At 35.6% G+C, this 18,797-nt stretch overlaps 1 protein-coding gene across 5 annotated transcripts in view; it reads right to left on the bottom strand.

Annotated features, from left to right (window-relative positions):
• The window catches only part of KPNA3 (karyopherin subunit alpha 3), a 69,343-nt gene that overhangs the window by 8,689 nt on the left and 41,857 nt on the right, over nucleotides 1-18,797 (bottom strand). For all 5 annotated transcript variants that reach the window (XM_045567575.1, XM_045567576.1, XM_045567577.1 and 2 more), the window contains 6 exons: nucleotides 15,642-15,727; nucleotides 13,890-13,976; nucleotides 13,354-13,523; nucleotides 12,117-12,161; nucleotides 2,017-2,148; nucleotides 947-1,075 (listed from right to left, as the gene is read on the bottom strand). In XM_045567575.1, coding sequence (XP_045423531.1) covers nucleotides 947-1,075; nucleotides 2,017-2,148; nucleotides 12,117-12,161; nucleotides 13,354-13,523; nucleotides 13,890-13,976; nucleotides 15,642-15,727 — 649 coding nt within the window. The remainder of the gene's footprint in view (nucleotides 1-946; nucleotides 1,076-2,016; nucleotides 2,149-12,116; nucleotides 12,162-13,353; nucleotides 13,524-13,889; nucleotides 13,977-15,641; nucleotides 15,728-18,797) is intronic.

The following is an 18,797-nucleotide window of genomic DNA, read 5'->3' as shown; positions in this document are numbered from 1 at the left end:
TACATACAATAGAATATTTATTCAGCCATAAAAAGAATGAAATTCTGATACATGCCTCAAAATGGATGAACCCTGAAAACATGCTATGTGAAATAAGCCAGAAATAAAAAGACAAGTACTTAAGTACATATTACACAATTAATAAATTTGCCTATCAAGTTTAAAATCTTTAAAAGAGCAAATTTTTTTTTTTTTTTTTTGAGACAGAGTCTCACTCTGTTGCCCAGGCTAGAGTGAGTGCCGTGGCGTCAGCCTAGCTCACAGCAACCTCAAACTCCTGGGCTCAAGCAATCCTTCTGCCTCAGCCTCCCAAGTAGCTGGGACTACAGGCATGTGCCATCATGCCCGGCTAATTTTTTCTATATATATTTTTAGTTGGCCAGATCATTTCTTTCTATTTTTAGTAGAGACGGAGTCTCGCTCTTGCTCAGGCTGGTCTTGAACTCCTGACCTTGAGCAATCTACCCGCCTTGGCCTCCCAGAGTGCTAGGATTACAGGCGTGAGCCACCACGCCCGGCCTAAAAGAGCAATTTTTTATGATCCTTGAATTTAGCCACCACTTCATCTTTAGGTCCAATCTAATTTTGTGGGGAGATTAAATTATAACTTGTTTGTTTAAAAAAGATACCAGCCATGCAAGTGGCAGATTGTGTATGCACCTTCTCCTAGTGGCTATTAATTTAATGGCTGTTACTACAGCTCAGTCTATTTAAATAAAAACACAGGTAGTCTAAAAATATTCTGTGATGTTCAGGATGGCACTTAAAGGAAGCAATTAAAAGTTGACACAAAACAATCATAGCGGTGATTTAAAATAATCCTCATCCTCACTGTAGTGGTGTGGAAGAAAATCACAAATAAGCAGAAATAGAAACAAGAGGACAGTTAAAATGGAGGTAAAGAAAGAGAAAGAACAAACTATGATGAGGACATTATTTGTCTTACCTTATTTATCTTCTCTTTTGGGTGTGATAAGAGATTTGGGAAGTGTGACAGGACATCACAATTGAGAACAACCTGGGTCTGCTCATCGGTGCCAGTTACTATGTTGCCAACTGCTCTGAGTGCTGCGGTCTAGGGTGGAGAATAAAACGTTTTCTATTAAGTTTATTTGCTTATATCAAACTGATTCTATATTTTTCATAATCCTGAGAAAATATAAAATGCAAGGAGTGAATCATTAACACTTATTTTATCCTTACACAAAGCATTAAGCAGACAGAAAGCAATTCTGAATTTTAAACAAATAGACTTTTGTGAAAAACTGGAACTTTATGGAAAAATTGTTGGAAAAGATTCAAAAAATAAAAGGAAATTAAAAAACATAAAGTCCCATTTTTTTAACAACTATATTAATCCATTACTAAATTGGCATCATAGAAATATTTTAATAAAGGCCTGGAATAGGTGTGCATTTCCATCTAGCAAGTCACCTTGGCAAAAGCAGGATGAACGGCTCTATTGGCTACCTACACCTAATTAGAGTGGGGGGAAGACAAAGCAAGAGTACAGTCAGAAGAGGCTAACTGCAATTATCTGGGGGAAAGAAAATGAGTCTTAAACTAAATCAGTGGCTCTAGATAGATAAGGAGAGATGGATTTGAAAGCTATATAAGAAAAATTGAAAAGATTTTGTAGTGAAATAGGAATTGAAAGGAGGAAACAAGGTTTCTGGCTTCAACCACGTTGCCCATTGCAAAAGGATAAGGAAGAAAAGCAGGTTTGTGGGAGAAGATTGTTTCTTTTTTTCTGGTTGAAATGACAATGGAATGCCTGAATGAGTTCTTAGGGGGTATGTCTAAAGGGTCAAGAACATGTATCTACATGGGTCTGACATTCAGCAAAGAATCTGGGTGAGATAAAGATTTGGAAATCAATAAAATTAGGCTCAGGAGACTAGGAGGAGAAATATGGAGAATAAGCACTTATAGACAGAATTGAAGCCTGGTTGTACAAGTTAACTTGTTAGAGCAAACACAACTCTATACAAATAAGAAAAATTTAAAAATACTTACTTGAACTTTTACTTCCTGGTGGCTCAGAAGGGGCACAAGAAATGGCACAACCCCTGAGTCAATAACCATCTGTATCTGCTCGTTACCTCCATCTGTCAAGTAGGACAGAGCCCAAACAGTGTCTACAAGAATCTACAGGAAATAAAAAATAACCAGTGTACATATTTGTTTGAATGCTTACCTCAGGAGTGGTGACAGAAAAAGTACCAAAGTTTACATTTGAGCTTAGTGGCAAAAACATCTGCTTACCTGATTAATCTATTAACTAGCAGGTACCTTATCTTTCTCTCAATGCCTATCTCAGATCACTCTTCACAAAAATGAGACACTGAAGTCTGGGACAACTTCTATCCCGATTTTTGCATTTATGTATCAGACAGATAATTTTAAAACAGGCAAAAAAGTAATTCTCCCTGTCCTCACAAATTAGGTACCTAAAAATCACACGGAACACTATTTACAGAATGAGGCCAATATACCATGTTGCTTCAAGTCTAAAAGAGACCAAAAAGATCATCTGCCTACTCTACTGGTTTTCAAAAATACTTAGTAACACAATTTTTCAGACTACTAAAGTAAGCAGATAAAAGAAATGATTTGGCACTTTAACTTCATTTGAGGAAAAAAATTATTTGCAAATCCCTTGAAATATTTTCCCAACTGAAAAGCATGGAGTATAAACCATGCCCTACGCCATACTAATTTTGCAAATACATAAAAGAAAACAGGCTCAGAGATTTGGTGATTCATTCAAGGTCAAAGAGCTTATGTGTGGCTTTCCTTGTGTTACCACAGAGGAAACTTCATGTGATATCCAGAGATGTGTCCTATTAGATTATCCAAATTATAGAGATATCTCGTCGCCCTATAACAATAGAATGCACCTGAATTCACATATCCTTCAAAAAAGCACATAGATGAATAAGAAGAGCAGATAAAATGACATATAACCCACACCTTCAGCATTACTAGGAGTCAGAGAACACTAAAAGCGTCCAATTACCTGTAAGAAGAGAAAAAATTCAATTACAGCTTCTGTCTGGATCTCTTGCCCCAAGACCATGGGAAAGAGACTTCAGAGAAGAGAAGAGGGGTGTCTACTTTAGTGGGACAGAGACCACATGGCCAAAAAGCCTAAAATATTAACTCTTTGAACCTTTACAGAAAAGTTTACTGATCCCTTAACTAGAGAATGTGCTTTATTCATTGAACAGATGACTGAGAAAACTTGAGCAAAAGGAGTAATAATGAGCATTTGATATATTTCATTGTAGGTGAAGAACTAGGACAAATGTGGGGATAAAGAGAAGAGTAACTTGTAAATGTCACACGTTCTGGGAAAATAGAAATATTCCAACTTCAAAAATTGGAGGACAGAAGCTGTGCCTGAGAGCTGTGCCCATCTACCACCCACCAAGGCAGTGAAGAGGCCTCCCTGCTGGAGGTGTCTAGAGATGCCACGTGTGGAAACAAAGCCTGGCTACTACCCAGTATGGTAGTATGAGGTAACAAGATTTACACAGAAACCAGTCTCACAGCATAACACCCCAAATGTGCAGGCTACAACTGAAAATAACTCATCATACCAAGAACCAGGAAAATCTCAACTCAAAAGAGAAAAGATAGTGAACAGATGCCAACACTGAGATGACACAGACACTGGAATTATCTGACAAGGACTTGACAAAGATTTTAAAGTAACTATCATACAAATGCATAAGTGAACAATTGTGAACACATTTGAAACAAATTAAAAATAAATAGGAAGTTTCAGCAGGAAAAAAAGACACACAGTAGGGGGAAAAAAATCAATGAACTCAAAGAAAGATCAATAGAAATCATCCAATCTGAATAACAGAAAAAAAAAAAAAAAGATTAGAATATTGGAATGAACAGAGCCTCAGGAACTTGTAGCCCAATTGCAATACATCTAACATTTGTGTCATCAGGATCCCTACAAGGAGAGGTGGAGTTGAAAAAAACATTTGAAGAAATAATGGTGGAAAACGTCCTAAATCTGGCAAAAGACATAAGCCTACAGATTCAAAAATGGGAGGATGAGGCAAGAGAAAATAGAATAAGCTCACGTGTCACTGCGCAAGTAATAGAGTCAAACAATACTATTTAAAACTGTCAAAACAGACAGTAAAAAAGAAAAGGGCATTTAAAAGGTATTGAAATAATAAGTACAAAGGTAACCACTAGAACAAAAACACAAACCTTCCCAAATACCAAAAGAAATTTTAAAAAGAGAAAAGCATACTAAGCAGAGAATAAAAACACACAGAAATTATTACACAAAATAATATTAGAGAGTTGAAACCAAATATATCATTCACATCAATCTATGTGAATAGGCTTAACTCACCTATAATAAGTAAAAGATTTTGAAATTGGCTCTCAACACAAAACCCAACTTTATGCTATATACAAGAGATAGACCTAAAGGAATCTGGAAAGGCTAAAAATAAAGGGATGAGCAAAGGTATCTTAAATTAATGATAAAAAGAAAGTAGGGACTGCAATCCTGCTAACAGACCAATAGGCTAAAAAGCATTATAAAAAAGAAATAAAGATACTTTATGAAGTTAAATCCCATAATGTATAATAAAGATACAATAGCTATAATCATCTATTCACCAAATAATCCTGTAATCAATGTTATAAAGCCGATAATAAAAAGATACAAGAAAAATATATAAAATCATGCTAATAATAAGAGGTTTTAACACACTACTGTCAGTATAAGGGAGGTCAAGTAGACAAAAAGTAAAGATATAAACCTTGTATTTATACCCTGATAATGAATAATATAACTTGCATATGAAGCACAAAAATCATATTAGGCCCAAAGAAAACATTAATAAATTATATAAATCAGAAGTATTACAAACCTATCACAAGACAATAAAAGTAGATATTAATAAAATAAAAACCAAAAAGGAGTTTTTATATAGAGATTGAATAACATATTAAACAGCTCTTAGGGAAAATAATTATAAAAAATTATATAATTTCTAAAAAATTATAACAAAAATACCACCTATTAGAATCTATAAGATTTATCTAAAATAGTGATCAAAGGAAAATTAAAAGCCTTAAAAATTTAAACAAATTTGTCCAAATCCACAGAATGCCCAATATCAAGAGTGACTGAACCATAATGTAAACTATGGATCTGGGGTGATTATGATGTGTCAATGAAAAACACAAAGTAATGAGGTAATAAATAAAGAACAGAAAAACCATCCATCTAACTAATAAACTGAAACCCTGGTTCTCTGAAAAAATTAAAAAAGAAAAAGTCCTAGCTAACTTAGAAAAAAGGGGGAAGGAAGCACAAATATACAAAATGAGAAATGGTAAAGAAAATAACCCTTGAAACAATAAATTAAAATAAAAAAACTATATAGAGACTACTCTGTATACTTACATGCAAGTTGAAAATCTAGATGCAATGAATAATTTCCTAGGATAATAGTTTACAAAAATTGGCCTCGGTAGAGACAGCTTAAACAAGCCAACTTCCATGGTGAAAAGAGAAAATTATCAAGAAACTAACCCCACAAAAAAAGTACCAGGACCCAAAAGGACTAAAGAGGGAAACTGCCATATCTTCAGAGATCAGACAGACTCAATGCTATAAAAATTGTTCCAAAGCATACAGAAAAGGAAGGAAGCATAACATTAATACCTAAACTTTAATAAAGCAATAAAAGCATAAAAAAAAATAAAGTATAATTACATAATTTATTATTTATAAATGATTAGTAGCATTATCAACTAATTGTATCAATATGAATAGATATATTAATATCTACAATATAAATGATACCTAATAGCACAAAAGCTAAACTGTAGATCACTTATGTGAGCACTGATGTAAAGCTCTGAAATAAAATATAATATTAAACAGAATCACATACCACATTGAGAAAATAACATACAATGATCAAGTAGAATTATTCAAGGAATACAAGGATGGCTCAATTTTAGGAATATCATTAACATAAGACTTGTTAATAGATTTAAGGACAAAAATCATAGATTATCTCCACAGATGCTGAAAAATTCACACACTCTTGATATAAAACACAAAAATAGGAATTTATAGATATTCCTTTAACATAAAATATCTATAACTCAGAATCTATATACAACAAAAAAAAAAGATTGACAAATTTGATTTTTAAAAAGTTCACATGGTACAACATATCACGAAGACAAAAGACAAACTAGGAAAGTATTTGAAATATGTATCAGAAAGAGCTCATATTCTTAATATACAAAGAACACTTAAAAGCTAAGAAAAAGCAAACTTTGATAGAAAAATGGACAATATGAAGTCTATTTGCAAAGATACAAATAAAAATGACCCTTAAACAAATGAAATAATGTTCAACTTCACTCATAATAAATAAAATGCAAATTAAAACTGAGATACAGTTTCTCACCTATCAGACAAGCAAAAATTTAAAATGTGACAACATACTCTCTTGGCACGGATACAGAGAAAGTCACTTTTGTTGCTGCTGTTGGGAAGGCAAAATGACACAACCCCTAAAGCAAAGAATTTGGCACTATGTAATAAAATTACAAATGCATTCACTTTAACCCAGCAATCCCACTTCTAGGAATGTACCCTGAAGATATGCTTCCAATAATATGAAAATGCACAAGAATATTCACTGGTATATTATTTGTATTTGCAAAATTCAGGAAATAGCTTAAATGCCTATCCATAATAGTACGTTTAAATAAACTGTGTCCACGAAACAGAACCCTGTGCAGAATGACATGTTGCCTTGCCCTGTGATGTTTTGGGAGGCTACTTTGTTTTCATTACATGGCCCTTGCTATTAGCAGAAAACCATTTTTTTCTAACTAATATATAGAAGTCTAAAATAATAAAATGTTTAAGGATTCTAGACTAAGATCGGTTATGGTTTTCAGTAAGGTTTCCCATGACAACATCTCAAAGGCTGACGGGGGAAGGTAAACTAGAGCTAGATCTTATTCCCCCTGAAACTGCAGACTCTTGTAGTCTCTAATTTCTGTTTCTAGAGATGGGGTCTCGATACGTGGCCCAGGCTGAAATCAAACTCCTGGGCTCAAGCAATCTTCCTGCCTCAGCCTTCCAAGTAGCTGGGACTACAGGCGTGTGCCACCATGCCCAGCTTAATTGTTTTGTTTTGTTTTTCTTAATATGCTGGACCTTCATGGAAATCTTCATTTAAAAAAACTCTTGGCTGGGCATGATGGCACACCCCTGAAGTCCTAGCTACTTGGGAGGCTGAGGCAGGAGGATCACGTGAGTCCAGGAGATGGAGGCTACAGTGAACTACGATGGCATCACTGCACTCCAGCCTGGGTGACAGAGTGAGAACCTGTCTGAGGAAAACAAAACAAAACAAACAAACACCCCTTATAATTCTGAAATTCACAGCACAGGATTATTGGGCCATTCTAGTTACTTCTAACTTTGCTTTCCTTATTTCTATTATCTGGTTAACAGCTGCCAAATGTCTTTGATGCTTGTAATTTTACCTGTCACTGTCTTTTCCCATCTGAACTCTTCTGCTATTTTATAATTTCCCTGTCTACTTTTCTTTTTTCTTGGTTTTCCCTTCTTTTTGATTTCTATGCTAAACTACCTGGCTTCTATGGCCACTAATAGTCAATGAGTATATTCTTTTCCTTCTAGTTAATAATCTGATTAATCATGTACCAACAAGGTCTTCAGCAATCCTGGTCTAGTTTAATTATTTTTCACTATTGTGTCCGCTTTTCACTGCTGGAAAACTTTTAAAGTTGTTACTTTAGTAATATTTCAGATACTTGAAGACTTCTAGAAAGCTGATCTCTAGACACACAACAGGGGAGAGATACACCCACACATAAAGGTGTGCACGAGTTTGACAACTCTACAGGGTCAATGTTCTGAACTCAATTTTCTTGAAATCTTGTGTTATGTGAACCAAAGGAAAATCTCCAGCATTCAAAAGTGTTAAAATAAGGATGTGCTGAACTACAAGAGCTTCACTGATTTCTGCCATCTCCAGTAAATATACTAATAAATAATGTTCTGTTAGGCAACATTACTAAGAACTGCTATATGTAAGTACAGCATTTTCTAAAAGATTAGATGTCTACGGAATGTCCATGGAATGTTAACATTACACAGGCTTCACAGCCAACTAGAATTAAGCAAGTTACAATTATGTGTTTATACTTAATCCTTATATGCAGTAAAGGGTAACTCAGTGGGCTTTGGGTGCTCAAATCCTGCACATTCCAAAGAAAGGACTGGTCCTTGATCAGGTTCTATGAGATAATGTCTGAGCTCTCAGAATATCCTGCCTGATAATAATGTCTTTGTATACCTGACACCTTGGGCTGTGCTAGATAGTTTATGCTAACAATGTGATTTATGGCAAACAACTCTTTGTTTTCCCATAGCCCTGGGCCATGCTGTATCAATTTGACCTCTGGGAAGAGCTGGGAGACTGAGTAATTAAGGTCAACCACATGGGCAGTTACTGCCATGTGACTGACCTCTCAATAAAACCCCTGGACACCAAGGTTCAAGAGCTCACCTGGTGGACAAACATGTTGTCACACATCATCGTTGGGAGAATTAAGTGCTGTCCATACAACTCCACCAGGAGAGAACAACTGAAAGCTTATATGTGGTTTCTCCTGAACCCCATCCTTTTTGCCTTTTGTCTTTGTTGATTTTAATCTGTATCCTTTTGCTGTAATAAACTATAAGCATGAGTATAACAGCTTTTGAGTTCCGTGAGTGCCTCTGGCCAATCATCAAACATTGGGGTGGTCTTGGGGATCCCTGACACACTTATTACTGCCTGTCACCCACAATCAAGCATTAGCAAATAACTAGTCTGCTACAACTGATTTATTTCACTTGTACCAGCAGTAAAATAAACTAGATTTGTAACAGCTTGATTATCAAAATTGTCTAGGCATCTCAAGCCATGGATAAACAACTTTTAAAAAAGGCAAGAAAATCAAATGCTACAGAATGACTGTAGTTGCAAATTAATTTTAAGCAGCAGAGTAACTAGAAAACAAATGAACACACATTGACTTAATCAGTCCAAATTTTTTCCTCTAGTCCTCAGGGTCAATACTTAGTTTTGCTTCTAATACCACACAAGCATATTAAAATCTAAAACCCAGCTGATTGTCTCCAGCATTCTTCTCCAATATTCTAACCCAACTTCCTCTCCAGCATCCTCACTAGTCATCAGCTCACAAATTCTTAACTCATTCCTGTTGCTTTATACCTCTCCCTGCTGCTCTTTCTGTTGAGTCCTACCCTAAAATCAAAGTTAGAAAGCTGGGTATTACTCTTGACTCTTCTTTTTCCTTACCACCCACAGCAAATCCAGCAAATTTATTATCTAAGTATGTCTCAAGCCTACTCAAGCCTTTTCATTCCTAGTGCTTCAGTCCTAATTTTCTCTCGTCTTTACCACAAAACCACCACCAATATGCCTTCCCAACTCGTCTCCACTAAAATCTACGCTCCATACACTCATGTAGAATGAGCTATCAATCCAAAATAAGAATTTCACCATTTATTCTTTGGCTCCTTATTAGCTAAATGAAAAAGATATGTGACTCTTAATCTGATATCCAAGACCCTGTATGATCTGGAACCTGCTAAAACTCTGCCTTATATTTCCCCCACTCTGTTTCAGTTCATGCTTCCAAAAACACCTTTGTTGGTTCTTCTTCCCTTGCTGCCATTGTTCAAATGCGGGGAATTCCTTAGAGTTAAATTTTTAGTCCTCTTTCTGAAACACAGCCTCCCCCCAGGCCATCTTACTTCATACCCATATTTTCATCAACCCTTTAAATAACTGATTAATCCCAAATCTGTATTGCCTTTTGCTTCTTGGAAATACTGCCACCGAGAAACAAGGTCTAAATTCTACTCACTTTATCTCTTAACATTTCAAATTTTTCTTCCCTTAACCTTTCCTATACTTACTGGTACTAGTTCATACTTTCATCAACTTACTTAAACCTATTATGATAGCCAAACAGGTCTACTTACATTCAAACTTTCCCCACTCCAAACCCTCTATACCTTTTTTTTTTTTTTTTTTTTTTTTTGAGACAGAGTGTCACTTTGTTGCCCTGGCTAGAGTGCTGTGGCATCAGCCTAGCTCACAGCAACCTCAAACTCCTGGGCTTAAGCGATCCTACTGCCTCAGCCTCCCAAGTAGCTGGGACTACAGGTATGCGCCACCATGCCCGGCTAATTTTTTCTATATATATTTTTAGTTGTCCAGATAATTTCTTTCTATTTTTAGTAGAGACGGGGTCTCGCTCTTGCTCAGGCTGGTCTCGAACTCCTGACCTCGAGCGATCCACCCGCCTCGGTCGGCCTCCCAGAGTGCTAGGATTACAGGCGTGAGCCACCGCGCCCGGCCCCCTCTATACCTTTTTAAGTTATCTGTCTGTTACAGATAACTTTATCAGTGTATAACAGATATATCACTTTTCTATTTAAAAATCTTCAATGACTCTGCAATCATTATGAGATAAAGTCAAAACTCTTTAACACAGAATTTAAAACTCTGCAAATTAACTCCTTGGCAATGTATTGGATTATTATCTACCTATATTCTCTAAAACCACCTGCTATTCTCTTGAGTCCTTAGTATCATTCCTCGTGTTCCTAAAATGACTCTCTCAACTTAACAAAATCCTACTCATCCCAGTTGTATGACTTCAGACAAATTATTTAACTACCTCCACCTCTTTTACCACATTTGTAGATAATGGAGATAGAGATAATGATACTATCGATGTTATGGGATTTTTGTAAGGATTAAATGGGTTAACATACGAAAAGTGCTTAAAACAGTGTCTGGCACATTTTAAACTCTCAATAAATGCTAACTTTGAACATTATCATCCTGACATCTCTGTCACTACTTCCTTCTCCTTATCATGCTCATCTCAAATGTTACTTCCTCGCTAAAGCTTTCTGCTTCGCCAGACAAAATTATCTGTGCTTCCATAATCTAGCACTTCAGTCATTCCTCTATTGTACTTTTTAATTCTTATTTGCTTTCATACCATTTGGTGTGTTTATGTGATCACTGTATGAAAAAGCATAGGTCTTGGACCTGGCTTCAATTCTCAGCTATGGTTCTCACTCACTGTATGACCTTAATAAGATTACTGAGTTTCAATTTCCTTATATGTAAAATCAGAGAATAATACTTTTATATAAGAGTACTGGTATGACAAAAGGAGACAAGAGAAAGAGATCCAGCATATCAAGTTCTTGACAGAAGTTTATTCCTTTTACTCTTTTTATCTGTTGAGGCCTTTTAATGTTGAGGCCTTAAAGGGCAGGGTCTCTCTATGCCTTCTTTATCTTTGAGCTCACAATTCATGGCACAATTCTGGCTTTAAGTGGAACAATCTGTGAGTGTTTGCTAAACTTAACAGATATACCTGTAACTACAATTTCCTGCCACTTAAATACCTCTAGTTTTCACATAAACCCGACCAACAGATGATGAAAGCTTTTATTTGCCTGTAATTAATGATGTTATGGGGGGAAAGTCCTGATGCAAATAGCAGATATTTTGCTTATTCTCCTTTTAATCTTAAGTGTCAGAAAGCTAAGAACTAAACTTTGCATTCATTAGCGACAACTGAACTTTTTATAATTTTACTTTTCTTTTAAGATATTATATCTTTTAAGTCACTTTATATCCATTTTGAAAATAGGACAGTATATAAATAAATGTCTTACTTAATGTTAGTGACATTTCAAGCTAATATGCCACAAACAAAAAGTGACTTTAGTTACCTTTAAAAGACTTCATCCTAAGAGCTTAAAGTCCTAAAATAAGCTAGAAAAATGTGATTCAGTTTTTATATATGAACTATATTGACTTGGAAGAATGTAAGCAAAGATGCATTTTCTTCATCTCAGTGATAAATTACACACAACTTTGGCATACATACACACACACACACACACACACACGTATGTTCACACCTTCATCAACTTCCTTAAGCCTGTTAGATAAAGCTTCTGCTTTACTTACGTTTATGTCCGTATGGTATATGAGGACACATAAAGCTGGTAAAATCTGAGAAAAGAAGATAAACAATAAGTAACACTACAGTTGACGATGTCTTTGTAAAAATTAACAACTTTGACACAAAAAGCAGTAAATACTGTTTGTAGGGCAAGAAAGACAATGTTAAATTTGTTTTAATATCTACTAGGAAAATGAAAATCTGATAAATTCAATCTTAAAAACCAAAAGCATATTTCATATGTCCAATTAAAACATCCAGATAAATCTGGCAGAGATTAATGTACCTTAAAATAAAAACATTTGTTTTCAATAACCTTCTTTATGACATATAATGTCAAGTGGAAAAAATGGAGATGCAATTATATAAACAGCTATTTAAGAAAAGCTACTCATAAAACTTCTATCATTGTCTCACTTACCTGCTTAAAGTAAAAGTAAGATTTTATTTAATAAACTACTTAAATCAAATTAACATTTCTGACCTCAGCTTAAGTTAATAAAATTCTATCCAACATGAAGTATAAAGATTCATTTGTTGAATTCAGGCCCCAGAGATCTCTTTAAAATCTAGGAGGGAGGGAGAAGGGGGTGGTGGGAATCACACTAAATACCTCTCAATAACAAAAGGTATCAGGTGCTAGAGAAAGATATCCATTATAAAAGATACAGAGGCAACAGTTCTTACACAGTTAAGTGAATAAAGTTTATGTAGGACTTTTTAAAACTCAAAAAACTCAGAACCATTTACATATTAAATGTAAATAGAAAAGTTTTTACTTTGTTTTAATTAGTAGGTTTAACACAATGTATAGCACATTTTTAAGAACACTAATTTTGTCAGAAATCAACTGGACTTAAATGCAAATTCACTCAAGTACATCTGCATGTAAGTACACTGTTTCATCTGTAGCAACTCCTTATTTTAGCATTAAACCAATAATGCAATGAGTAATAAAACTTTGAGCTTTTTTTCTCCTTTTGTATTTTTCTGTTTGAATTTTTTAATAAATGGAAAGTCACTAAAAAATAAGCATTAGGATGGACTGACATTCTTTTAGGTACCATAAGACATTCAACTTTTATTTCACAGGAGTCAGTAATTAAATATACTATGTTACTTTAAAAATCTCATACCTGCAATGAAATCAGTATACGTGTTATTTTAATCCCCTGTACATGAATACCTAAAGTATAAACATAGGGAAAATATGCCATCTGGCCTTTACAATTCTTCATTTACCTCCTGAACTGTCTCCATAGGCGGTGGGGGGTCCTTATTCCTGCAGAGATTGACAATGACCCATGTGACGTTCCGAAGGAAGGTGATGGGAATGGAGGGATTGATGAAGGACAGAAGAGGTTTGACAACTCCCAGTGATATGACATAATCTCTACATTGAGGACCATCACCTACAGAAATGAAAATTGTATTTAACAAAAAATTACATTCAGGATGAGAAAGTCTGAAATGTATGCAATGGCTTATGTGGGGACACTGATGTTCTATGTTTCCTCACCATTAGTCAAAGGCATCAAGTGTTCTTGTTTCTCCAAATTTTGATTTGGGGAACACAAATTTAACCTACCAATGTTGATAGAAAATTGCATATCCTTTTCAAAGAGGTATCACTTTAAGTTAGCATTTAAGAGGCAAGAAGATAGTCAACCCACACATTAAGTTCAGAGGAAACATAGTGCATAATGGCTATGCCAACGTAGGAAAAAAGTTAATTTAGATTCTTAATTGGCATCTTTTCAAACCTAAATGCAACTTACCTATAATGTTTCCCAAAGCCCATACTGCTTGTTCACAAACATTTTGATGTGGTGAATGAAGAAGTCTCAGAAAAAGAGGTACTGCATCTGTAATAAAGAAAAACTAACATTTATACTGGCAAAATGTTGAAGAATTTATAGATTTCAGCCTAAATAAGCTGATAAAATACACGGAGCCTGGCATATTGCACTGCCCAATTATAGTTCACTGGAAATGTGAACAAATATGGCATTTGTTCCCCAGCTCCCCCAGCCCTAGGCAACCATTAAATATCTGCTTTCTCTCTTTACAGATTTGCCTATGCTGGACATCTAATACCAATGAAATAATATTGTATGTATTTTTTTGTGTCTGGCTACTTTCACTTAACATGTTTTTGAGGTTCATCCATGTTGTAACAGGTATCAGTACTTCATTCTTTTTATTACTGTATAGTATTCCACTGCATACCACATTTTGTTTAGCCACTTATCAGTTAATGGACTTTGGGGTTATGTATGAAGAGTGCTGTTGTGAACATTTGTGAGGAGTAGAACTCCTGGGTCATATGGTAACTCTATGTTTAACCTTTTGAGAAACTGTTTTCCAAAGTGGTGGTAGCATTTTATGATGGCTTCAACAGACTCATATTTTGACTCATATTTTTAACTGAATTTGGCACTCTTGTAAATAGAAGACCAGGATCACTTACCACAAACAAAAGATAACCAAGAAATAAACATTGAAAATAAAAAATTTTTATTCAATTGTACTCCCTAGTTTTCTACTGAAAGCCCCAGTCTAAAACCTGTTTCCTTTTTGTTACAACTAACACCTAATTAGAAACTTTCTCCTTGACATTTCTTATTGAAATATCTGGAAAAGAACTGACAGAGAATAGTATTCTTACCACATGATTCAAGGTAACTTACTGCTATATCATATACAACTTAAAATCATCTTCATTACCACCTAAAGTCACCTAAGTATCCCACACTGGAAGAAGCAATGTACTTGCTGATACCTAGTATTTTCTCAAACAGCTTATGTCAGTTTCCGTCAACATACCAATAGTATTAACCCATCTTGAGGTAAGTAAAATTTAAAAAATATATATAAGCTAAAAGGCAGAAGTGACTTAGCATCTTTAAGATATAGAAACAGAAATTTAAATTCCTGTTACTAGAGGATAGTCTCTACCCCAAAAAGTAAAACCCTACTCTCCTTTTATTTATTTATTTTTTTTGAGACAGTCTCGCTTTGTTGCCCGGGCTAGAGTTGAGTGCCGTGGTGTCAGCCTAGCTCACAGCAACCTCAAACTCCTGGGCTCAAGCGACCCTCCCACCTCAGCCTCCCAAGAAGCTGGGACTACAGGCGCACGCCACCATGCCTAGCTAATTTTTTGTTTCTATTTTTAGTTGACAGGCTAATTTTTTCTATTTTTAGTAGAGATGGGATCTCGCTCTTGCTCAGGCTGGTCTCTAACTCCTAACCTCAAGCGATCCTCCTGCCTCGACCTCCCAGAGTGCTAGGATTACAGGCATGAGCCACCACCACACCCAACCCCTACTCTCCTTTTAGTAACCACAGTTAAAATTATTTAATGATAGATTAATGATAGCTACAGAAAATACAACAATCATTCAAAGCAACTTATAAAATTTACCATTTAAAAAGTGTTACAAGATAAAATTCAGTCTTTACTACAAAACTCTACTTCCTTGTCATCATTTAAAAGAATAGTTCAAAGGGTAAGGAATTAATTTACTTACTAGACTGTACAACAGCTTGAGTCTGTGCAGATGTTCCTGATGCTATATTAGTTAACGCCCAAGCAGCTTCAAACTGTAATGAAGGACTGTAAAAAAACAATTAAAAAATCTTTTTAGACAAATAACTACCACTTAAACTTATGAATTATGGACCTATATAACTATCCCTTACTTTGTCCTTGGATTTCACTGTGTTATACCCAACTGCCTGCTGGCTATCTCTACCTGAAAATCTCACAGGCTCCCAAAGCCAATCATTGTAAACCTGCTGCTTTATGTCCACTGGCATTGCAACATTTAGCCAGTCATTATTTCCCTTGACACCACATCTAATCACTAAGTTATATCAATTTTACCTTTTAAATATTCCTTACATTTATGGAATCACCCTTAATACCATTATGTGAGCTGAGGCCCTCATCATTTCACCTGAAATCACTGCCACAGCCTCTAAGCTGGTCTTACAGCTGAGATCCCATCTGACTCCATGGTACCATCTTCTTTACATAATGGAGATATTACAACACTATATAATTTTGCTGAAAAGATCAGATCATTATATTTTGGAATAGTGATGGAAGACCTCCCAAAGAAAGTGAAAACTGAACTACCTTTCCAAAGATAGATTAAAAAAAAAAAAGGCACTGACAGCTGGAAATAAACAAGTATCAAAGGTAGAATGATCATGATGTGTATGGATGACGAGGAATAGATCAAGAGAGCTAAAGCTAAGAAGATATGTAAAGGTATAACGGGGGGAGTGTGTGCCTGTGTATTGGGAGACGAGAGTATGGAGTGTGTCTCAAATTTTAGGCTCCAGAACTTGGAATTTATTCTACATACATACTAAGTATAGGGGACTATTGAAAGAGAAAGTAAAAAAATAATAATAATAATGTTGGAGTCAAAAGTATGCAGAATGGATAAAAAAGGCTGAAGGCTAATGTAGGAGGGACCTGTTAAAAGACATGTAGGAAAGGCCTGTTAAAACGGAATTATCAAAATTAAGTTAGGATACATAGGTGAAAGAATACAAATTCCCTTAAGTAGAATATCAAAGTAGGAGAGGGTGTAGTCAGAATAAACTAAAATTAGCCAAAGCTTAGGAAATTATAAGTCTATAAACACTGGAGGAAAAAAAGTGAAGTTGTTAGTATCAAAAGTATAAAAAAAAAGTGAGGTTGTTAGTATCAAAAGGTTAGACAGATCCAAGAAGGAAAAGGTTTTAAGGAGAATAAATTTAGAGATACAGCAAACACTGAGGATGGAAATATACTCTACAGGTTAAAAAGATAGAACAGATGAGAAAATGGAGGAGCAGATAAGAACTACAAGGAGGGAACTTATTTTCACGGAAAACGTATATTATAGCCGGGCGCGGTGGCTCACGCCTGTAATCCTAGCTCTGGGAGGCCGAGGCGGGTGGATCGCTCGAGGTCAGGAGTTCGAGACCAGCCTGAGCAAGAGTGAGACCCCGTCTCTACTAAAAATAGAAAGAAATTATCTGGCCAACTAAAAATATATATACAAAAAAATTAGCCGGGCATGGTGGCTCATGCCTGTAGTCCCAGCTACTCGGGAGGCTGAGGCAGTAGGATCGCTTAAGCCCAGGAGTTTGAGGTTGCTGTGAGCTAGGCTGATGCCACGGCACTCACTCTAGCCCGGGTAACAAAGTGAGACTCTGTCTCAAAAAAAAAAAAAAAAAAAAACAAAAAACGTATATTATGAAAAAGTATGCATGGACTTCAATTTGTTCGCACCAAAATAAACTCCTATTAATTTGTTGTAACATGGCTGAACAGGATCTAGTTTAAAGCCCTAAGAAAGATATGACAACTCTGTGAAAAGAGCCCCTAAGGAACAACATGAATTCTGCTAAAATTGAAGCAAGAACAAACATCAAATTTATGGTGAAGCTTGGGTAGAAGAATGAAATCACTGATGCTTTATGAAAAGTTTATAGGAACACTGTCCTAAGAAATCAATAGTTTACAAATGGATAACTCATTTTAAGAAGGGACAGGACAATGTTGACGAGGAAGCCTGCAGAGGCAGACCATCCATATCAATTTACAAGGAAAAATTAGTCTTGTTCATGCCCTAATTGAAGACAAACAATTAACAGCATCAACAACAGCCAACACTACAGACATCCCAACTGGTTCAGCTTATGCAATTCTGACTGAAAAATTAAAGTTGAGCAAACTTTATGCTTGATGGGTGCCAAAACTGTTGCACCCAGATCAGGTACAGACAAGAGTATATAGCTTTCAACAGAAATTTTAAACAAGAGGATCAAGACTCTGAAGCATTTCTTTGAAGAATTTTAACAGGAGATAAAACATAGCTTTCCCACTATGACCTTGAAGACAATGCACAATCAAGGCAATGGCTACCAAGAGGTGGACGTGGTCCACTCAAAGCAAAAGCAGACTGGTCAAGAGCAAAGGTCATGGTAACAGTTTTTTTGGACACTCAAAGCGTTTTGCTTGTTGACTTTCTGGAAGGCCAAAGAATGATAACATCTGATTATGAGAGTGTTTTGAGAACGTTAGTCAGAGCTTTGGTAGAAAAATGCCTGGAAAAGCTTCACCAGAGAGTCATTCTCCACCACAAGTGTTCCTCCTCATTCCTCTCATCAAAGAAGGGCAATTTTGTGAAAGTTCTGATGGGAAATCATTAGGCATCCATCTTACGGTCCTGATTCGGCTCCTACTAACTTCTTTTTGTTTCCTGATCTTTAAAAATCTGTAAAGAGCACCCATTTTTCTTTAGTTAATAATGTAAAGATGACTGCATTGACATGGTAAAATTCGCAGGACCCTCAGTACTTTAGGGGTGGACTAAATGGCTGCTATCATCACTTACAAAAGTGTCTGGACCTTAATGGAGCATATGTTAAGAAATAAAATTTGTATTTTTTATTTTTATCTTTTAATTCCATTTTTCCGTGAACTCTTTGAAGTCTCCTTGTATGTGATGAATTCTGGCAGAAGGAAATAAGGAGGTATCAGAAGCAGAGGAGAAGTAAAAAGACAATAAGATCAAAGATTATAGATGTTATATGTTGTCCCAGATAGGAAAGACAAAGAGTTATTAAGCTGGTTAACTGGTCTGGCAAAATACTGACAATGGAGGCCTTAATTAAGAAAATGG

This window comes from Lemur catta, chromosome 13 (genome assembly GCF_020740605.2).
Source record: "Lemur catta isolate mLemCat1 chromosome 13, mLemCat1.pri, whole genome shotgun sequence".
NCBI classification, from domain to species: Eukaryota; Metazoa; Chordata; class Mammalia; order Primates; family Lemuridae; genus Lemur; species Lemur catta.
The sequence above is the reverse complement of the archived record's forward strand: the minus strand, read 5'-3'. Positions and strand labels throughout refer to the sequence as shown.